Source organism: Symphodus melops, assembly GCF_947650265.1.
Source record: "Symphodus melops genome assembly, chromosome: 15".
Classification (NCBI taxonomy): domain Eukaryota; kingdom Metazoa; phylum Chordata; class Actinopteri; order Labriformes; family Labridae; genus Symphodus; species Symphodus melops.
The window spans coordinates 12,974,664-12,994,258 of NC_136705.1; the positions used below are offsets into that span (position 1 = coordinate 12,974,664).

The window sequence follows — 19,595 nt, forward strand, 5'->3', positions numbered from 1 at the left end:
GAGGTGTTGTGGTATTTATGGTGCTAAACAGGACACTTTTTCCTAAAGTGCTCTTCTCTGGTGGCTCAAGCTTATCTTTTGTATCTGAAGCCCTTTTACTTTTGAAGGATGCAACACGTTTCAAACAGGCCTTTTTAAAGATATTATATATATATATATATATATATATATATATATATATATATATATATATATATATATATATATATATATATATATATATATACACTCAACAAAAATATAAACGCAACACTTTTGTTTTTGCTCCCATTTGTCATGAGATGGACTCAAAGATCTAAAATTCATTCCAGATACACAATATTACCATTTCTCTCAAACATTGTTCACAAATCTGTCTAAATGTGTGATAGTGAGCACTTTTGCTTTGCTGAGATAATCCATCCCACCTCACAGGTGTGCCACATCAAGATGCTCATCAGACACCATGATTAGTGCACAGGTGTACCTTATACTGCCCACAATAAAAGGCCACTCTGAAATGTGCAGTTTTGTCTCACAGCAAAATGCCACAGATGGCGCAAGCATTGAGGGAGCGTGCAATTGGCATGCTGACAGCAGGAATGTCAACCAGATCTGTTGCTCGGGCATTGAATGTTCATTTCTCCACCATAAGCCGTCTCCAAAGGCGTTTCAGAGAATATGGCAGTACATCCAACCGGCCTCACAACCGCAGACCACGTGTAACCACACCAGCCCAGGACCTCCACATCCAGCAGGTTCACCTCCAAGATCGTCTGAGACCAGCTACTCAGACAGCTGCTGAAACAATTGGTTTGCATAACCAAAGAATTTCTGCACAAACTGTCAGAAACCGTCTCAGGGAAGCTCAACTGCATGCTCGTCGTCCTCATCGGGGTCTTAACCTGACTCCAGATCATCGCCGTAACAGACTTGAGTGGGCAAATGCTCACATTCGATGGCGTCTGGCACGTTGGAGAGGTGTTCTCTTCACGGATGAATCTCGGTTTACATTGTTCAGGGCAGATGGCAGACAGCGTGTGTGGCGTCGTGTGGGTGAGCGCTTTGCTGATGTCAATGTTGTGGATCGAGTGGCCCATGGTGGTGGTGGGGTTATGGTATGGGCAGGCATCTGTTATGGACGAAGAACACAGGTGCATTTTATTGATGGCATTTTGAATGCACAGAGATACCGTGATGAGATCCTGAGGCCCATTGTTGTGCCATACATCCATGAACATCACCTCATGTTTCAGCAAGATAATGCACGGCCCCATGTTGCAAGGATCTGTACACAATTCTTGGAAGCTGAAAATGTCCCAGTTCTTGCATGGCCAGCATACTCACCGGACATGTCACCCATTGAGCATGTTTGGGATGTGCTTGACCGGCGTATACGACAGCGCGTACCAGTTCCCACTAATATCCAGCAACTTCGCACAGCCATTGAAGAGGAGTGGACCAACATTCCACAGGCCACAATTGACAATCTGATAAACTCTATGCGAAGAAGATGTGTTGCACTGCATGAGGCAAATGGTGGTCACACCAGATACTGACTGGTTCTGAGTCCCCAGACCCTCAATAAAGCAAAAACTGCACATTTCAGGGTGGCCTTTTATTGTGGACAGTCTAAGGTACACCTATGCACTAATCATGGTGTCTGATGAGCATCTTGATGTGGCACACCTGTGAGGTGGGATGGATTGTCTCAGCAAAGCAAAAGTGCTCACTATCACACATTTAGACAGATTTATGAACAATGTTTGAGAGAAATGGTAATATTGTGTATCTGGAATGAATTTTAGATCTTTGAGTCCATCTCATGACAAATGGGAGCAAAAACAAAAGTGTTGCGTTTATATTTTTGTTGAGTGTATATATATAAAAGAATCTCAGAAGAAGGCAGACTCAGGTTTAACAGCTGGGTGCTGTTTTTTTTTTGTTTGTTTTTTTAGATTTGGGGGGAATTGACCATTTCCTTCAAGATTAATGTTACAGAAAAAAATCTTGGTCACATAAGTTCTCTGGCTATTCATATATTCCCATGTTGAACAGGAGGGAAACTTTAAATGGAAAGTGAGAACAATATAGGACAAAATAGGCTAAAATAACAACTTGGCTAGAAATCCTTCCATGCAATAAATCACAGTTGAACAACAAATAACACCTGACTACAGGTAATCACTGGCAGAGGTGTGTAGCTCCATCTGTAGGAATGATGGTGAAGAGTTTCACTATGCAGGTACTGGATAAGTCTTTCTTAAGAAGTGTAAAAGGAAACAACAAAAGTCCAAGAAGAATCTTGCTTCTGGCAATGAAAACAGACTGAAACTGACTCTCATACTCTCCTGTTGCTTTTTTACTCTACTACATCTTGTCAGGCTGCAGCAGAAAGTATTTAGGTCGTAAAACAATCCTTTGCCCAGTAATCTCTTATAACAGCGTTCTTTTATGCCCCCCCTCCCATGTCTCCAACTCCCGCTTTTAATCCAGCATCTCTCATTTTCCAGCGAGGAGATTAGGGCGATTGCATTGCGTAATCTGACACATTTTGTCTGCCTCACCTTTGGCACTATAGCCTACATCTGCAGAATACAAACACAGAATAAATGTCACAAATGAACTAAATTTGGATTACTCCAGATGTGTCAGACCAAATCAAAAATCAGTTAAGATCTATCTGTGACAATCTAAGATAATGCTTCAAAAAAGGATCCACTCATGGGTAGGAAAAATGAGTTGATAAAGGAACAATTTAAGCAAACACTCACCCTGGGAGAAAATGGAGATGAAAAAAAGGGAAGAAGTAAAGGATGAAGAGTTGCTGATGAGTGAGTCCAGAGACTGAGGACAAGGACTAAAAAGCATGTGAACATTAGATGACTCAAACATTTCTGCCAACGCTATGCAAAGTTGAAGAACGGGTTCAGTTAAGCAGCCAGCAGATGGAGAAAGCGATAACAATACACACACCCTCCTCCAATCCTCAGCCATTCATAACAGCTGTCAAAACTCAAAGAAAATTAGGAAATTTTGGGATCTAATCTAATGTGGATTTTGCACAATACAAATTTGAAACACATATGATGAACACATTATGTTGATGGTTACAACTTCACACTTTAGGGTTCATTGGCCATATTTACAAATTTACTCTGGGTTATGTAAACTTCTGTTTGAAGAATTGAAATAAAAAAAATGTAATCCAAATGCAGAATTGTTATATAATCAGCAAATGAAGAATCTTTAGTTGCAGTTGAACGTTCCTGTAATTATAGAAATCACCACTGTGCATCCGCAGGCTATCCTCTGCTCTGATAATGACCTCAATCAGCCCTCCAAAGCCTCTCTTTCCATTCATTCATTCATTCTCTGCTCTGCTCTGTTGATCAGGAAAAATGCTCCTACCTTTGCCTGCCAAGTAGTTGCCAGCTTGCGTCACCGCCAAGTGGAAGAAAACGGGCAAAACAGGCGCGTTCAACAAATACCCCAGCGGGGGAAAACAACCAGGCGAGAGAGAGAGAGAGAGGCACAATCCGTTAAAGAACGAACGATCTGGCAGTTATACGTAAACTGAGCCCCGGTAGTCCACATCCACCGAGCGACCAGCTGCTGCTGCTGCTGCTGCACTCTCACTTCTCCCTTTCACATCATCTCGTCACACAGACAGGATGTGAGCAGGGCAGCAGCTTCAGCTTTCCAACTTCTCACTGAATACCAAACATCTCGTCCTCCCCTTTTCTTAACCTTATTTATTGACTTTAAAAATGCACACTACAGAAATGCATGACGCCGCTGCGGTCGGTTTGCGTCTCGCTGCAGATCGAGTTTCTCTCCATCTTGCTGCTGCTGCTGCTGCAGCACACATCTCCAACACCTAGCGTGTCATGCAGGGCCTGCGTTCAAGAGACGGTCTGAAACCTGAGTTACGCTCGGACAGCACCCAAAATGATCCAAGTCGACTTACCCTGTCCTCCATTTCCGTAAAGTCTGCAGGGCCTGCCGGCACATCATCCTGACATGCAGCCTCCGCAGCCATGGCAGCAGAAAGAAGAGCGGACCGGACAACGAGCTCTGCAGAGAGAGAGAGAGAGAGAGAGAGAGAGAGAGAGAGAGAAGGGGAGAGAGAGATAAAGAGGGAGTGGGGCCTCTCTCAATACACTGTGTGATTTAAACGCCATCAACAACAAATACTGGATGAAAAAAAACAACAACACTTATTACTGCAGTTTGTTTTTTGATCTATTGAAGGCTACTTAATTTCGTGACAGCTCTGCTCCAGAATGGCTAAAGTGACTTGAACCAACCTGCAGGAGTAGGCCTAATTGACCTGTAGACTCAGAGTTCTCCCACCACTGGGAACACAAACAAACACATTGTAACATGCAATTTCATGTATTGTGATGAGCGTTTGGAATTTTACATTTTTTAAGCAAGATGTCTGACTGATTTATCTTTATAAATTCTATTGGTCTTATTTGACTGTTTTTAAGGTCCTTTGTCTTGTTTTTTATTAACCTTACATTTCAATTAAGTGAAATTGGTCTTCAAATCTGTACACAATTAAAATACTACACATCTTAGACTCAAATAAACACCAAATGCTGATCCCACAGATGGATTGAGTTGTCAGGAGAGTAACAGCTTGCACTTATTTCATCTATAGCCGATAGCACAGTGTGTCTGACTGTTTCAAGGGGTTTTGTTTGGTTGTAATATTCCTTTGCCTTTGAAGGGTTTGAGGATGTACTTAGATTAAGGAGGGTTCAATGTTTACAACTTGCTATTTAAGAAATATCCAACATTTCTCCTTTTCTTAAAAAAATCATGCAGCTTAAGGTTCCACAGAAAACCACTAGAGGGAAGTACAAGACAAGATCATTGCAAGGACTTTAACACTGTTGAACATGTTTTATTAGAGGTGAGCTCTGATACCAGATAAATCCCACTCTTTTATACCATACAATTAAGTTCAGGCTTACATGTACGAAAACCTTCAAACCTTCTGAGACAACAGTGGATCAATCCAAACAAATGCAAGCAAAACATATGTTTCATGTTCCTCTGCATTTGACTTTCTTCATGAAGCTGTACGTTTTCTGTATATACTTCAGGCGAATGCTCAGGCTCTTTTGTTGTTGTTGTTGTTGTTGTTTTTTTTTGGGGGGGGGGGGGGGGTTGAGCCACAGATGCAGTATTTGAAATGTAAGGGGGCTGAACGGCAGAGGCTGGAAAACCTTTATACATGTCAAAGTGATTTCTGTTGAGCCAACAAGCCTTAACTTTAAGCCTTAACTAAATTGAAAGTAAAATCACATGAGTTATAAATGAATGATCCCCTAACACTTTTGAGCATGCGGACATTGTTTATGTCTGTTGAAAAATTCCTTATTTGATTAAAGACATCTAAGCGGATTGACTCCTTTACATTACATACTGTATATGTAAATATATACTGTTTTTATGTGTAAATGACCATCTACAGACACTCTTATATGTAAATACTGTAAAGATAAATAACCCATGTTTATTTTAGCACCTTTGAACTACTCACTACACTTATCAAGTCTTTGTATTATTTATCCTGTACATATTAGCCTTTAATTACTTTTCTTTCAGTTTATTGTTAATATTTAATGTTAGACATTTGTACAGAGAGCACAATTCTGCAGAACTGCAGTTTTTAACACTCCTGTTACTTTTGCTTCATTTTTCAGCCCCAGAGCTTGCAATCTAGTCGAGCATTGCTTCCTTTCAGATGATAGACCAATCTTAACCCTTTATCCTATATGGCTGACAACCTTTGTGGTTGGAAAAATAAAAGTTCGTAAAAAAAAAAGGGGGAAAAAAAGAGTCTGTTTGTTCCCTTAAGCACAACACAGCACTTCCATAGCTAACAGACTTTCACTTTCTAAAATGTATACATTTTATTTGGACACTGTGAAGGTAGTGCATTAAGACATATCTGCCATAGTTTTTGCTTCATGTCCTATATGTCAAATGTTTTCTATCAAGTTGATTTCAAATGGTAAGGATAAAAGCAGATATAATGTCCTTATAGGACTGTGTGATGTAATTGGATGTATTCAATCCCTGGTATAAACGGCTTTGAAAGCGTTTAATTGGCTGATGAATCAACAATCTATGGGAAAGGACTTTGAAAGGTTGCTTCTAGCTTGTAATACATTTAAACATCCACAAAGGGGCAGAGTGGACCAGTCAAACACAAACGAGCTGAGCGAGGTGCATGCACATTGCACTCACACTGAGTAAGACATGCAGCCTACATGGAGAGACGTCCGTGCAAGGGAGACAATGTGAATGTCCACTTCATTCACTGGAAGCCAATTAATGTTCGCTGGTCTATTTATAGCCTGCAGTAGTATTCAATCATTAAAATGTATCGAGCGTGCACATTTTGCCCAATTAGGCCAGAGCCCAACTGTGTCACATTTAAACTGAGCAGACGAAAGTTGCATTTTGGAGGTGACACTAACCAGTCTCTAAATGGAAATGATGAATTTGACTGTTGTGAGTGGATATAGAAAGAGCGCATAGAGTGCGCGCTTAATTGGGTGAAGGGTTGAAAGAAAATCTGTCTGATTAGCCTTCTCCAAGCAGAAGGGGATTAAGCTTTTAGGCAGTAATTATTATAAAGCATACGTCAGCAGATATATCCACCCATTGCAGGCGGACAGAAGAGCTGGAGGGGTGTCCTGCTCGGTGGATGTGCGCTCTGTAGGGCCCAGTCAGAAGCGAAGAGAGACGAAGGGAACAGGAATATCCTCCTGTCGGTGCCACGACGCTGACACACCACACTCTCCGGCAGGGCAGCCTCTGCTCCGATAATAAGCATCCTATGCTATTCAGCTCAAGATGGCGGTGCAGGCAGCGGAAAACGACGGAATAGTGAGTATTTTTTGGAGCCTCAATGGGGACCGGGTGGGGTTTACAAATGAATTAATTCAAGGTGACTGCATAACGGGCTTTGGCATTTCACCGTTATGACGATTATCCGGCGCTTATTGAAAATGCAGAGTAGGCTCTCGTGCGCAACGCGACTCCTCTTTTATGTGTGGCCGGATAAGAAATCCAATATGTGCACGGTAAAATGTACCGGTGTGTGCTCACTTAAGCCGGTCAACCAGTGTTCTGAATGTAAGGTTTGGGTGTTACATTAAAACGTGCATATTTACGTGGCTTATTGAGGATCTCACTTGGTTTACGACACGGATACTTGTCAGCGACGTGACAGGTCCTCGGCCACCTAGTTATTGTTGAGTTGCACCGCGTGCAAGGCCACACAGTGTACGTGTTTATGTTTGTATTAATAGACAGGCCTGCAGCCTTATGGTGTGTGTGTGTGTTTTAATTAAGCCAGTTCACTTTATACCTTACCTAATGACTATAAAAAAAATGACAGTCTGCATGTTATGTCTTTTGCCACTGGTGTTGCAGACCGTGGAGGATGACCACCTGAACGACTCGCTGGGGAACCCTGGCCTTATCTCACCTGACAAGGAGGATATAGCGCGTCTCCTGGTAGGGAAAAGCCTCAACTACCTCCTAAGTCTCCTTGTTTGGCGCTCGTTCCGGGGCTGTGCGTAATGAATGTAATGTACTTTGCGTAGACTGTGCCGTTTAGCGGACGCATCCGGGGTGGCATGCGGCCAGGGAAGAAGATCATAGTGATGGGCATCGTCGACCTGGAGCCAGACAGGTAAGATTACACTCAACAATGCGACTATCCTCATCTGCGATCTTCTTCTTTTTTTTCATCGTATTTAAACCACTGTTATGTCATGCACATGCACATGCACAGATACATTAGGCATGTGTCTTCTGTTCTGAAGGCAGTCAGACTTGCACAGCCACCCAGGACACAGTGAGTAATGCGTGGGCAGCCAGAGAGAATAGTGGCTTGTTAAGTATGCAGAGACAGGGCGTTCCCCCAACAAGCTGGGTGAAAAAGGGGGGAAAAAAGAAGACCATGCAAGGCAGGCTTGTTTGGGTGTGTCCTTGCACTACATGGAAACTTGTGTCAAACTTGGAAGAAACCCCCTCATGACCTCATCCTCACTCAGCGGCTGCTGCTGGCAAAATTTTCATGGCAAAGTTCATGTGAACCACCAAAAAAGCTCAGAGGCTCAAAATACCCAACTGTTTCCTCAGCAAGTTTGAGACTGTAATCATCTCTACACACTCAAACAAAGAGGGTTGTGTGTAAACAGCACAGCTGCAGGGGAGGGCTGGTTAACCAAACCCAGCAGCATGGATTATGCATAATTATCACAAAATGTTTTGTTTTTACACAGCAGGGAAATGTACATTAATCCTGATTAGTCATTGGGCTCATGCTATCTTTCGACACCTCAATCCTCTGTTTACCTTCCTCGTTCAGCTTCAGCGTTGGCCTGACCTGTGGCCGGGACTCGGAGAAGGAGGAGCCTCCACATGATGTGGCCCTAAAACTGACTGCCCGCTTCTCTGACCGTCAGTTTCTCAGCAGCGCTCGTGTCTCTGGAAAATGGGTTGGGGAGGAGGCATCCACCTCCTACTTTCCCTTCATCCCTGATCAGCCTTTTAGGGTAAACATCCTTCTCTTACTGAAGTAATTGTGGTAATGTCTGTGTGCAGGCTGGTTCAAGTTGAGAGTTTGTTTGTTGGTTTTTCTAGTACTTTTATAAATATAGGGGGGAGCTCGTTTCCTCCTGATTTCCAGCTTCTATGGTGGGCTTTAATCGTTTTTCCTTATAAACTTATTTGGCAAATACTTTTTTTTTGCACAGATTTAGCTTTAAGCAGCCTAACAATGATCAACCATGCAAAGTAAAATGCTGACCTAACCACAAGGCCTAACTATCAGAACGTAACCAGAAAGTGTTGCCAAAGCTGTTTTGAGCACTGTTGTACTTTCAAACGTTATTGCATCGTAAAGACGGCAATCAAGAAGTTGAGCAAAGGGAAATGGAAACCGTGCAAAATCGATTACTGTTAGAGTGTCAGTGGTAAACAGTGGGCTGAGATTGTAGTTAATTAAGAAACCGTGTACATAAGGGAGTACTTTTGTACTGAACATCAGCACAGCTGTGATTTGGCCTCAAGCCTCAAGCTGAAGAAAAACCCAGTATGCACCAACGTGATTTCCTTTGTTTATTTCACTGCGGCTTTCACATTTTAGTTAGTTAGACAGAAAACTGAGGACATGCCTTATGGAGGTTATAAAACTATACACACACACATTGTAATGTTCCATTATTTATTTTATGTGTGTGTGTGTAATGGGACATTACTGCTGTCGCAATAAATCAAATACTAAAAAGGACATATTTATCAGTCATTTTGAAAAAAGTCCTTTTCACTGTGAATCATAATATGGTGTACAGTGTACATCTTTTCTAGTAATTGTCCTTTGCATGTACAAATACATGAAATACTTTCCACGCTACATTATATCCCTCCTCTTTAGATTAAGGCTGTGGTCTCTGCGAGCCGCATTAGCAGCAGCATCAGCTGTTTATGCGTGTGGATGATGTGGTCGGCTGAGCAATATTATGCAGGATGAGCAATTCTCATATGACCAGAGGGACTCTGTGACGTCATGTTCCGCTCTAATAATTATCAATATGCACATGAGTAAGACATATGGTGTTGGACTTAAAATATGTTCCGACAAAATGTCATGGGACTTTAATTCTAATTTAAGTTGTTCATGATAAAAGAAGGAAGATTCAGGCCCTTAAGAAAGCACAGCCCACTCAACAAAACAGACTCTACCTTTGACCTATTTTAGAAGGTGATCCCTGTTTCTGGTTATGTAATGTCAGCTCCCTGATAAAGTGTCATTGTTTATTGTCAGAGAGTGACCATGCAGGTTAGCACGGTATGACTCTGCTAAAAAGCTGGAGGCTGTAGATTAAAGCGACCATGAAGATTACTGCCTCACAAACTCACAGGCATGTGGACAGGCACATGCTGAGCTGTGGTTTCAGAGAGTTCAGAGAAACAGTCGTTGTCAGGAGGTGGAATCACATCGACACGATTGGTTGTTTATGGCTGCAAACACAGGGGAAGTTATTTGGTTGGTTGAGCCAGAGCTCTTGTGTATAAGTAGTTCAGACTATCTAAACTTCTCACTCTCACCCTCTGCTTGTTTGTCCTGTCTTTCTCACCGTCCACTTTTTGTCTTACCGTCACTGCAGATTGAGATCCACTGCGAGCACCAGAGGTTCCGGATATTCGTGGACGGACACCAGCTCTTTGACTTTTATCACAAAGTAAAATCTTTGCCCTCTATCGACACAGTACGGATACAAGGAGATCTACAGATCACCAAGCTGGGTTAACTTCCCGCTCCTCCCATTCTGCATACGAGTGTGAAGCAAGGACTCGATCAAATAAGACCACGCACACATACAGTACAGGCCTGTCGCGTCATTGCCCGTTACCCATCATGCAACACAGCAGAGACGAAGCAACTGGAAAAAGGCTCCGGCTGTAACAAGTTAGAGTTCATTCACTTCTTTTCATTCCTTTTTATGTTTAATCTGATATGATGAAGCTTCGATGGGGAATGTGTTTGCTCCATTTTCAGGTTGTCCTCTTCGTAGCCCCAGTTCTGTCACTTCAGGGATCTTATGGTTTATTAATAGCAACTTCATGGTGAATCCCATTGGGATGCTCAGGCAGAAGCAGGTGGGAGCATAATGATGATATCACAGAAACGAATCAATCCAGGAAAAACTATCTAGAACTTCACAACTAATGTGACGAAAAAGTGTTGATTTATAGAAAAGTTGTAGAATTCTGGAGTCTTAGACTTAGAGTGGTGCTAAAATGATTTTTCAGTATTAGACAAAGTTTGAAGCAATTATTTGCAAGTCTTTTGCAGGTTTGTTATTCAGAAATGTCAAATTCTAATTATTCCAGTTATCTTCTGTAAGTCAAGTTTCTGATTGGATCGCAGCAGAGCGGAGAGGTACACCCTGTTTTCTCTGTGCTGGTGTTTCTCCAACTCCATTGGGTATTCCCTGGTGATCCCTTGAGTTGTCATGGCAACACGCCGCAGACTCACCGACCTAATTTCCCCAAATTAAGAATTATGTCATAAAAAAAGATGCATCAGAATTGTCCTATGATGTGCGCTCTTTGTGTTGGTACTTATTTTAGGCATCGCTGCAGCCGTTGCGTAGTTTGCTTTGATGGGCAAGAACAGGAGAGAAATTTCTTTTCTTATTTTTTTTTAATGCGTTTTACAATAATTCTTGTGTCACACTCGCAGGTTTTTCATGCAACCCTCATCTGAAATTGTACTCTAAACCAGTAAGCAACTTATTGTCATCTAAAGAAGCACTGGTCTCTGGGCATATTTTGAAGAAACAGTGCTGTCAGGTCTGTGCTGAGCAGAAAGCTAAACTAAAATCCTTCAGTCACATTCAGTTGCAGCAATTCTTTTTGAGGCAGGATCAGATCCTATTGCTATTTTGAATGTAAAGTATCCATGTTTCTATAGTAGCATAGAAGATATAGTGATGCACAAAATGATGAAGTTAATGTCACAGTTTGTTGGTGGTATGGCAGGGACTGTTATAGTCCATTTTCAGTCCTACAGTATTGTCTTTGTTTGTGTTATGGCGTTTTCAAATTGTTTTCTGAGTCATTCCAGGTAGATGTTATGGAGCAGGTCTGTTTTTGTTTGATGCAGCCAGCAGGTTGAATAATTGTCATTTTTTTTGTATCTTAAATTCATGACATCGTGTTGTCTCCATAACCCCACCCCCCCTTCACAGAGCATGTCTTTTCCTTTAAGGAGGCAGAAAGGAAGTTAAAATAAACACACAGTAACAGTCGAGATAAGGTTTGAAGCGGCTCTGTTTACACCTCTGTATCGGTGCTTGCTCCAATTTGCTTTTTGGAGGTCACTGCATTAATGTTTTTGGTACCACTTTTTAACAAATGGTTTATAAGATGTAAGCTTTGGTTTTATTAGGTCTGCAACTAACTTTTTTCAATCTTAAAATAATTCCTCTTTAGAACAAAAAAAAATTACTAGAATTGGTTAATGGTTGCAGCTTAAGGCTTTATAAATGAATAGTCTTTAAAATGTTTTTCTAGGTTCTGATCAAATCTGAAAATTGGAACTTGTCAATTACATTTTTCCTCGATGCTGTCATGAGTGTTGTTAAAGCTTTACTTGTGAAGCTATAAATGGTATTTGTAACATAAAAGACTCCTGACTTTCTAACTAAACAATAATGCACCAACTTCTCAGTTTGTCAGAGCAGGCTTATAAAACTGAAGAGTTTTAATGGCAACTGGGCATATCGTTGTTTAATTGCGGCTTATTATAACGGCAGTAAAATATTCATGAGGGTAGACCAATTTCATTTGTCACTGCTTATAAAAGCTTTTTTTGTAGAGAGGTGGCTTAGTAAAAAAAGCTGGAAACACCAACATAACTTTAACTGTGAGAAACTGTGACCATATTTGGTCACTGAGGTTATCATTCACATCAAGCAGAGAATTTGATGCATACTAGCACTGTCAATGTTTTGGACATTTTTTCACTTAATCTTTAGCCAATCTGGATTTCCCTGTCTCTTTCTGCTGCTGTGAATTTTGGATTAAGCCATGAAATCTCGAGACATGAAGAGGTTAAGTAACTATCATTGTCACTTTTATGTAGCAATACGTTTCACTGCTCCTGGACTGACGGCTCTGGAGCAAAACTTGTTTTTCTCCCGGTTGGTCAGACAAGGTCTTCCTTGTTTTCTCTTGGCAGGCGTTGGTTTATTTTGGTCCCACGCAGGAAACGGGTACAGTTAGTTATGTAGAGAAGTGTAGTTTGGGAGAGATATGAGCCAGTGTGATGCACCATCACTCCAGTATTACATCCAAACAGAAGTGTCCAAAAATCCAGTAACAATTGTGTCTGAAGGACGTTAGTGTGTTTTTTCTATAAACTGGTGACTATCCATTTTCAACACTACATTTTCGTTGAACAATTTGTTAATATTACCCATGTAAATTTATTATCATTACTCGGCAGTGTTTGTATATGGTGTAATATAGGATTTTAGCAGTATTGTTTTTGTTAGGTTTGCGGGAGGGAGATGAACAATTCAAGGCTTCTGAATACAAGGGCTCAAATCAGGGAGGGGTTTGTGTTTGTGTGCAGGTGTGAGTGAGTGTGTGTATGTGGGGATCTGAGCTGCCTATGTGTTTACCTGACATAGAGCAGTGTCGATCTACATCAGCAAATTATGTTGGGATTTTTTAGGGTTTCCTGAAACAAAGCATTTGAGGGGGTTTTTTGTACAGGTGGTTGTGGTGGAGGTACATCAGCTGGCAGGGTACTCCATCTTACTTATTAGGTACTGGCACACTTTAAAAAAAAAAAGTTTTCTATTTAAGGAAGCAGAGTATGGCATTTAGAGGCTACTTGCGGTGGAGTGGCAGATTGCAACCATCTTTTGTCCCTCAAGCTGACTTGCTCCCTCACACACTTTAATATTTGATATTCCTTTTTTTTTTTGCCAAAAGATGCCTCTTACTCCTTCACACTGGTGATTTAGGGGAATCACAACTCATATTCCAGTAAGAAAAAAAAAAAGAACTAAAACACCCAGCCTCGGTACATGTGCTTAGAAACCATTACTACAGTATGTATTAGTTGTTTTGGTAACGATACCGGTAACCGGATCAGCCTCATGATAATGCAATACTCAATAATGTGTTGAGTATTCCAATGCTGTAACCTGACAACATCATTTATCGGACCTACAAAAATCCACTGAATTGGGTACAGCTAGCAAAACGTGAATAGTCAGTGTTGATGCATCTCTTGATATTGGCCAATAAAAAGTCTAATGATCTGAATCAGGAAGTAAAAATTGTATCAGAAAATCTCTTAAAAAAAAAAAAATTAGTGTAATCCTTAAAATGATGTTTAAAACAAAAGGCCCCAGCTCCTGATCGCTGTGTGATGCCTTGCCTTTGATTCTTCTTTTGAACTATTGTTTTCTTGGTTCTAAAACCATTTGGAAAGGCAACTGAATGTTATTCTCCTTCTGATTGTAATCTATTGATGGAAACCCAGCTTTGTGTGCGTTTTAATAAAAGGTGATGCAGCCCCTCCTCCCCCCTTCTACCTAAAAGTAAAAATACAGTGATTTAAGAGGATCTTGACCCTGCTCATGGACTTTGGATGTACATATTCTCCTTTTAAAACGAGGAATATCAGGCTGATTTACCAGCAGAAAGCATTTTGTTGTGCATGTAAGCTACCTGGCATTATGTAAACATGAAAGGTGGAGGTATTATATTGTCAGTGTTTGGACCATGTAAGCATGCTTTTTCTTTTTAATACCATCAACTGTGTAAGGCGTGTTTTGAGGGCAGATTCCCCCTTGTGGTTCAATTATGTGTTTCTTCTGTTCAGCCTAGTATTTATGGAGGTCACAGTTTACCACATGATCATCTTTGACCAAACTAACTCTTCATGGACCAAGCATTAAAGTCGAGCTTTTCTTTCAATGACTTTCAAAAAAGTGCTAAAACGTACATAACTGTTGTAAGAACGGCCACGTCATGATATCCATTCACAGTATGAAGTGTCGGAGTAGAAGTAGGCTGAAATGTTGCTGATGTGTTGTGTGGTTGTACAATCATGCTATTATTTCTATTTATTACAGTGTAACCAGCAGGGTTGTGTGTGGTAACGTCGTACCTATTGTATTGGTAACGTACACGTTTGGCTGATGTTTATATGAAGGCATCTTGAAAGTAGAGTTTTTTTTATGATGATGATGATGATGATGAAAGTGTCTTTGGTTCAGGGCTGACACATACAAATACAACATATTGTACCTTCCTGTGTGACACAAAAATGTGGTGAAGGTGTTGAAACAAAAAACATTTTCTTTTCACCACAAAGCAAGGCAAACCATCATTTGGAATAGATATACCACATCTGAGGATAACCAGGCTGTCCCAAAGCATCGTGTTGTCTCTTCTTCTCTTCCCTTTTCTTTTTTTTCAGCGGAGCAGCTTTCAAAAATCAGCTTCACAAATAAAACAAGCACTCTCGTTTATGACGTGATGTGAATTCCCAAAATATCCTGAGCTGACCTTGATTTTGTGTCTCACTGAAAAATGTGCACAGGACCAGTGTTTGGATGAAGACGGCACATTTACCACCACGGTGAAAGATCTCACCTCTCAAAGTGTTTCTTTTTACTGCCTCATGTTTTTTGTATAAACAGCTTCTTTGCAAACCAATAAACTTCTCATCTTGGAGATTTTTTTTTTCGTGCTTTGTGTCCTTGATTGTAAAAGCCTAAAAAGTGGCTGCATCCATGTTGAACAAGTAATTGCCTGAGGTAAACCTTTACCAGCTGCAACACAAAAGTGAAATATACCTACACAGTAATGAATCAGAAAATAAAATCCACAACTTGAATGAATAGTTCTCTGAAATGAGTTTTTAGCCGATGAGTACGCTTATTTGCATTTTAGATGTTAATGCTTTTTCTCTTCTGGTGGCCAAACAGAGCCCACCGTAAGTGTTAAGTGCACATGCACATCATAGACTTAAGAAGAGGTGTGCACGCCTAATATTTTGTCTATGTTGTGCACAACTAGTGCACACACATGATAAGTGGAAATAGAAAGGGTCGCAATTTGCCATTAATATTTACGTCTTTTTGAACTTGTAAAGGGTAGCAGTATTGAAATCTCTTAAATCTCAAAGTACTGAAAAAGAAGTATGCTCAACATAACAGTTGAAAGCTCTACCAGAATGCAATTGGCTTCACTGAAATGAAAAGAAAGATTTATGCAGTCTGGCATTCAGAATTGTAATACTTTGTTTTTGAATGGGCATACATTAAATCTTGAACATGTACAAATCTTTAATTTAACATTCAAAATATGTTTTTTTGTTTTACTTAAAAACAGCCCTCCACGACAGCAGGGGGCGCTGGTGAAGATTTTTCCTGATGTTGAACAGAGACCAGGAAATGTTTCCTGTTTTCAGTTTACGTTAACTGCACTGTGATGATTGCTTCTCCGTTATTTAAAAGTTCGGGTATCAATTTATCTCCAACATTAAGCCGAGGCCTCGTCGTGTTTAAAACCCGGGTTTTGAATCGTTTAAGAGGCTTTATCAGAAAGTCATGAAGAAGCTGGCCGCCATAACAACCAGCCAAGAAAGAAAAAGCATAATTATTTCACATGCGAAATCAGTGTAAGCGCAAGGTATAAGACTTTTAACCTTTTTCTGCATGTGCATCATTTTGTAAAAGTCTTTAGAAGTGGACGAGGAGCTGATGAAGGAGCATGGTGCGGATGTCTAAGACAGGATTTGGATAGAGTTGTTTACGAAGGAAAAGTTCATTTTAAACTTCACACTTTAGTATGAGAAGATAAAAATGTTCTCTTGAGTGTTATTCCATCTGCTGCTAGAAACCCAAAGCTTTATGAACATGAATTTAACTTTATTAAATGAGAATTAAACGTTGATTCTCTAATTTAGCAGATTAAATGCTTTAATGCATACATTGCACTTTTTATATATACTTATATTTAACAGTTAATGACTTTGTCTTGATTTCTCTGAGGAAGTGAGCTCCGCACATCACAGTGACGAGTCATGAAGGAGGAACAGATTATGGAGGAGACGGAGATGATGGATCATACACGGGTCAAAGAGGAGCAGCTCGATCACTTTGTCAGTCCAGATGTGGAGGTTACATCAAATGGGGCTCAAGGAAGACTTTCTAAATCAGAACAGCCCAGTGACGGTGAGCTGTTCCCCTCTACCACTGCTGCATCAGTCAGTGTAATGGAAAGCATCGGCGACGGATGTGATGAAGGATCATCATCGTCTCCTCCTCAGAGTCACAGCATTGAGGTGATCTTGGAAGTGGAACAGCCTTCGAGGGATGAAAAAAAATGCCGCTTTTGTGGCAAACATTTTAGGAAGGACGCTTTTCTCATAAGGCATGTAGACAGGAGTCACAAAGGGGAAAAGGCCTTTAAATGCCTTCACTGCAACAAGGAGTTTGACCAAAGGCCACACCTTGTTGTGCATACAAGAATACACACAGGTGAAAAACCATTCAAGTGTGATTTCTGCGACAGAACATTCGCGCAGAACTCAAGTCGAATTGTTCACATGAGGGTGCATACTGGAGAAAAGCCATATTTTTGTAAGAATTGTGGGAAAAGTTTTTCTATAAGCAAGCATTTGAAATTTTGCAAAAAGCAGAAAAAATGCCAGAGCCCTCCAGTTCAAGTGAAAACTGAAGACGATTTAAAAGTGGAGAAGCACTTCAAATGCTTTGAGTGCCACAAAGAGTTCAGGTATAGGTACCAGCTCGTTCAGCATTCCAGAGTTCACACCGGTGAGAAACCTTTCAGCTGCGATTTTTGCGGCAAAACCTTCACTCAGAGCTCCAGTCGTAACGTTCACCTGAGGGTGCACACTGGAGAGAAACCATACTACTGTAACAAATGTGGCCAGAGTGTTTCCAACAAAACGCATCTGATATACTGCACAGGCAACCAAAACAAACGGAAAAAGAAGGCTTTTCGCTGTGAAACGTGTGGCAAAACCTTTTACACCAAGTCAGAGCTCAAGGTTCATTTTGAGGTCCACGAACAATGGAAACGATACGTCAGCGAAAGACAACAAGAACCAGAGGTTGAGGAGAAAAAACCTACAGACGTGTAGGAGAACAATGCTCCATCTAACACCAAACATTTTTATAATGACTTTTAAAAGGAATTCTTTGCTCTAGAATGGTTGGTTCAACAACAATGGCTTAAATGTAGGTAATAAAAAGAATCAAAGACCTACTTATATGATCAAGAGTCAAACGCTGGAATGATTTGGCTGCTTCATATTTATCATTTTTGGTCGAAAAAGCAATTAAACTCTCGAATGGACAACCCTGCATCTCCGTCGACTCTGCGCTCCTGTGATCTCACATTTCATTTACAATTATTTAAAGTAAAACTTGTGCCAAAATCCACTCCAACTGCTTGTTCAGCCATGTGCATTCATGTGTATTGGATTCAGACGATTGGTTGTTGCATCAATTCTGTTATGTTGTGTCGTAAAAGTTAGGCAACATACTTCCTAGTTCTCCTGTTCTGTCCTCCTTGACCTCAAGCAGGTTCCTTCTCCTACCCAACCACAAATGGTTTCATGCCATGGAAACATCTGATCCTTTAAACCAGATGAGGCTACAGACACACTCGGCTCCTCACCAGCCTTGTCTCTGCACCGTCTTGTAAATGTATCTGTTTTATTAAATGATAAGTAGACCTGAGCTTGTATGGTGCTTTTCTAGTCTTCTGACTCCTCAAGTCGCTTTTTACACAGCTGGTCACGCCTAACCGTTCACACCGTTCATACACATTGCTGCTATGTGTATTGTTGATCAATATTGCTAATCCATTCCTACACATTTGCACGCAGCAGAGGGAGCAATTTGTTGTGCCACAAGTCGATGTCCTTGATCAAGACACATAATCTTGATCAAGGACACATAGACATGTGGCTGAAGAGGCTGGAGATCTTACCCCGATCTTCCATTTGAGAGCCAACCATCTCTGATGAGGAGGTTAAGAGTTTTTGGGGGGGATTTAAGTTCACTAAAATGTTGAGTTGGTAGTTTGTCCATGTGACCAGAAAATAATTCATTTGTCTGTTATAAGTAAACTTTATGTTGCTTGTACTTAAAGCAAAATAAACAACTGACAGATGGGTATATCTCACTCTCGAGGTCCACTCAATTTTGTTCCATCTTTTTTTTTTTTTTAATAACTGGCTGGATAAATAACTTTTTGTTCATTTAGATTTTTTTCTAAGCTAACTCTGGTAAAATCCATAAATGGCATTGTTAATGTTTAAAATTCATGAAATAAATTTGATTTATCAAATGTGTACAAAGTGACTGGTTAATTACATTTTCTATCGTGACTCTGTTCATGGTTCCTAATAGTGAGGTGTAATGTAAAGCTTGCTATTAAAAGAAAAGCTGGATATCCAGCAACCAATGACCTGCGTGTTCTTATATTCATTAGAGTTTTTTCTTGGGACATATTGTTGGTGTGGCTCTTTGGAGATCTGCCACAACCTCCAATTTTTCTGATTTAAAAAAAACTTAATGTTATACTTATAGCCATCAAGTTGCAAATATGTAACAAAATAAGTAACAATGACAAAACTGTACCAGAGTTTGATGAACTAATTAAAGAACTGCAATATCTCCTTCACAGCAGTTCCTTTAAATATTCAGAATTAATTTTTCAAATGAATTAGCTTCTTCTACCTACCTCACCCTGCCATTCAAACTTAATACATATCAGCATGGGGAGTTCTTATTCATATCTCAGCTCCATACTAAAACACAGGCAGACACATGTACCCTATTAAACTTTCATAAATTATAAATACAACATGTCAAGATTTCAAAACATTAAATTACAGTTCCTTATTTATTGAAGTGCTACTGTGTACAGGTTGGAAGAATGCCTTACTTATTCTGACAAAAATGTTAGAAAATGTAATGCTTCTCAGTATTAACCAGGAAAGTAAAACAACA

At 40.4% G+C, this 19,595-nt stretch overlaps 3 protein-coding genes across 5 annotated transcripts in view; 2 read left to right on the plus strand and 1 right to left on the minus strand.

Annotated features, from left to right (window-relative positions):
- The window catches only part of abch1 (ATP-binding cassette, sub-family H, member 1), a 29,546-nt gene extending 22,821 nt beyond the window's left edge, over positions 1-6,725 (minus strand). The window contains exons 1-2 of the mRNA XM_079363035.1: positions 6,646-6,725; positions 3,950-4,056 (exon numbers count right to left, since the gene is read on the minus strand). Of these exons, the coding sequence (XP_079219161.1) occupies positions 3,950-4,021 (72 nt within the window). The 5' untranslated portion in view covers positions 4,022-4,056; positions 6,646-6,725. The remainder of the gene's footprint in view (positions 1-3,949; positions 4,057-6,645) is intronic.
- Positions 6,726-6,739: 14 nt separating this feature from the next.
- On the plus strand, positions 6,740-15,279 carry lgalslb (lectin, galactoside-binding-like b). Of its 2 annotated transcripts, none has more exons than XM_079363036.1 (5): positions 6,740-6,891; positions 7,432-7,524; positions 7,614-7,702; positions 8,384-8,570; positions 10,185-15,279. In XM_079363036.1, exons 1-5 carry the CDS (start codon positions 6,859-6,861, stop codon positions 10,326-10,328), a joined length of 546 nt encoding a protein of 181 aa, XP_079219162.1. In that variant the 5' UTR covers positions 6,740-6,858; the 3' UTR covers positions 10,329-15,279. The 2 variants fall into 2 exon arrangements, with proteins under 2 accessions (XP_079219162.1, XP_079219163.1); XM_079363037.1 differs by having other exon boundaries at positions 6,741-6,891; positions 7,441-7,524.
- A 697-nt stretch (positions 15,280-15,976) lies between these two features.
- LOC306836064 (uncharacterized protein) lies at positions 15,977-18,800 on the plus strand. 2 transcript variants are annotated; one of them, XM_079362964.1, is made up of 2 exons: positions 15,977-16,239; positions 16,602-18,800. In XM_079362964.1, the coding sequence occupies exon 2, from the start codon at positions 16,634-16,636 to the stop codon at positions 17,714-17,716; it is 1,083 nt and encodes a 360-aa protein (XP_079219090.1). In that variant the 5' UTR covers positions 15,977-16,239; positions 16,602-16,633; the 3' UTR covers positions 17,717-18,800. The 2 variants fall into 2 exon arrangements, with proteins under 2 accessions (XP_079219090.1, XP_079219089.1); XM_079362963.1 differs by having other exon boundaries at positions 16,606-18,800.
- The last annotated feature ends 795 nt before the right edge of the window (positions 18,801-19,595 follow it).

Excerpts from the sequence above, each read along its gene's own strand:
- lgalslb (XM_079363036.1), top strand. The coding sequence starts at position 6,859 with ATGGCGGTGCAGGCAGCGGAAAACGACGGAATA. Across the intron at positions 6,892-7,431 it reads CAGCGGAAAACGACGGAATA|GTGTTGCAGACCGTGGAGGA; the intron begins GTGAGTATTTTT and ends CTTTTGCCACTG. Across the intron at positions 7,525-7,613 it reads AGGATATAGCGCGTCTCCTG|ACTGTGCCGTTTAGCGGACG; the intron begins GTAGGGAAAAGC and ends TACTTTGCGTAG.
- LOC306836064 (XM_079362964.1), top strand. The coding sequence starts at position 16,634 with ATGAAGGAGGAACAGATTATGGAGGAGACGGAGATGATGGATCATACA.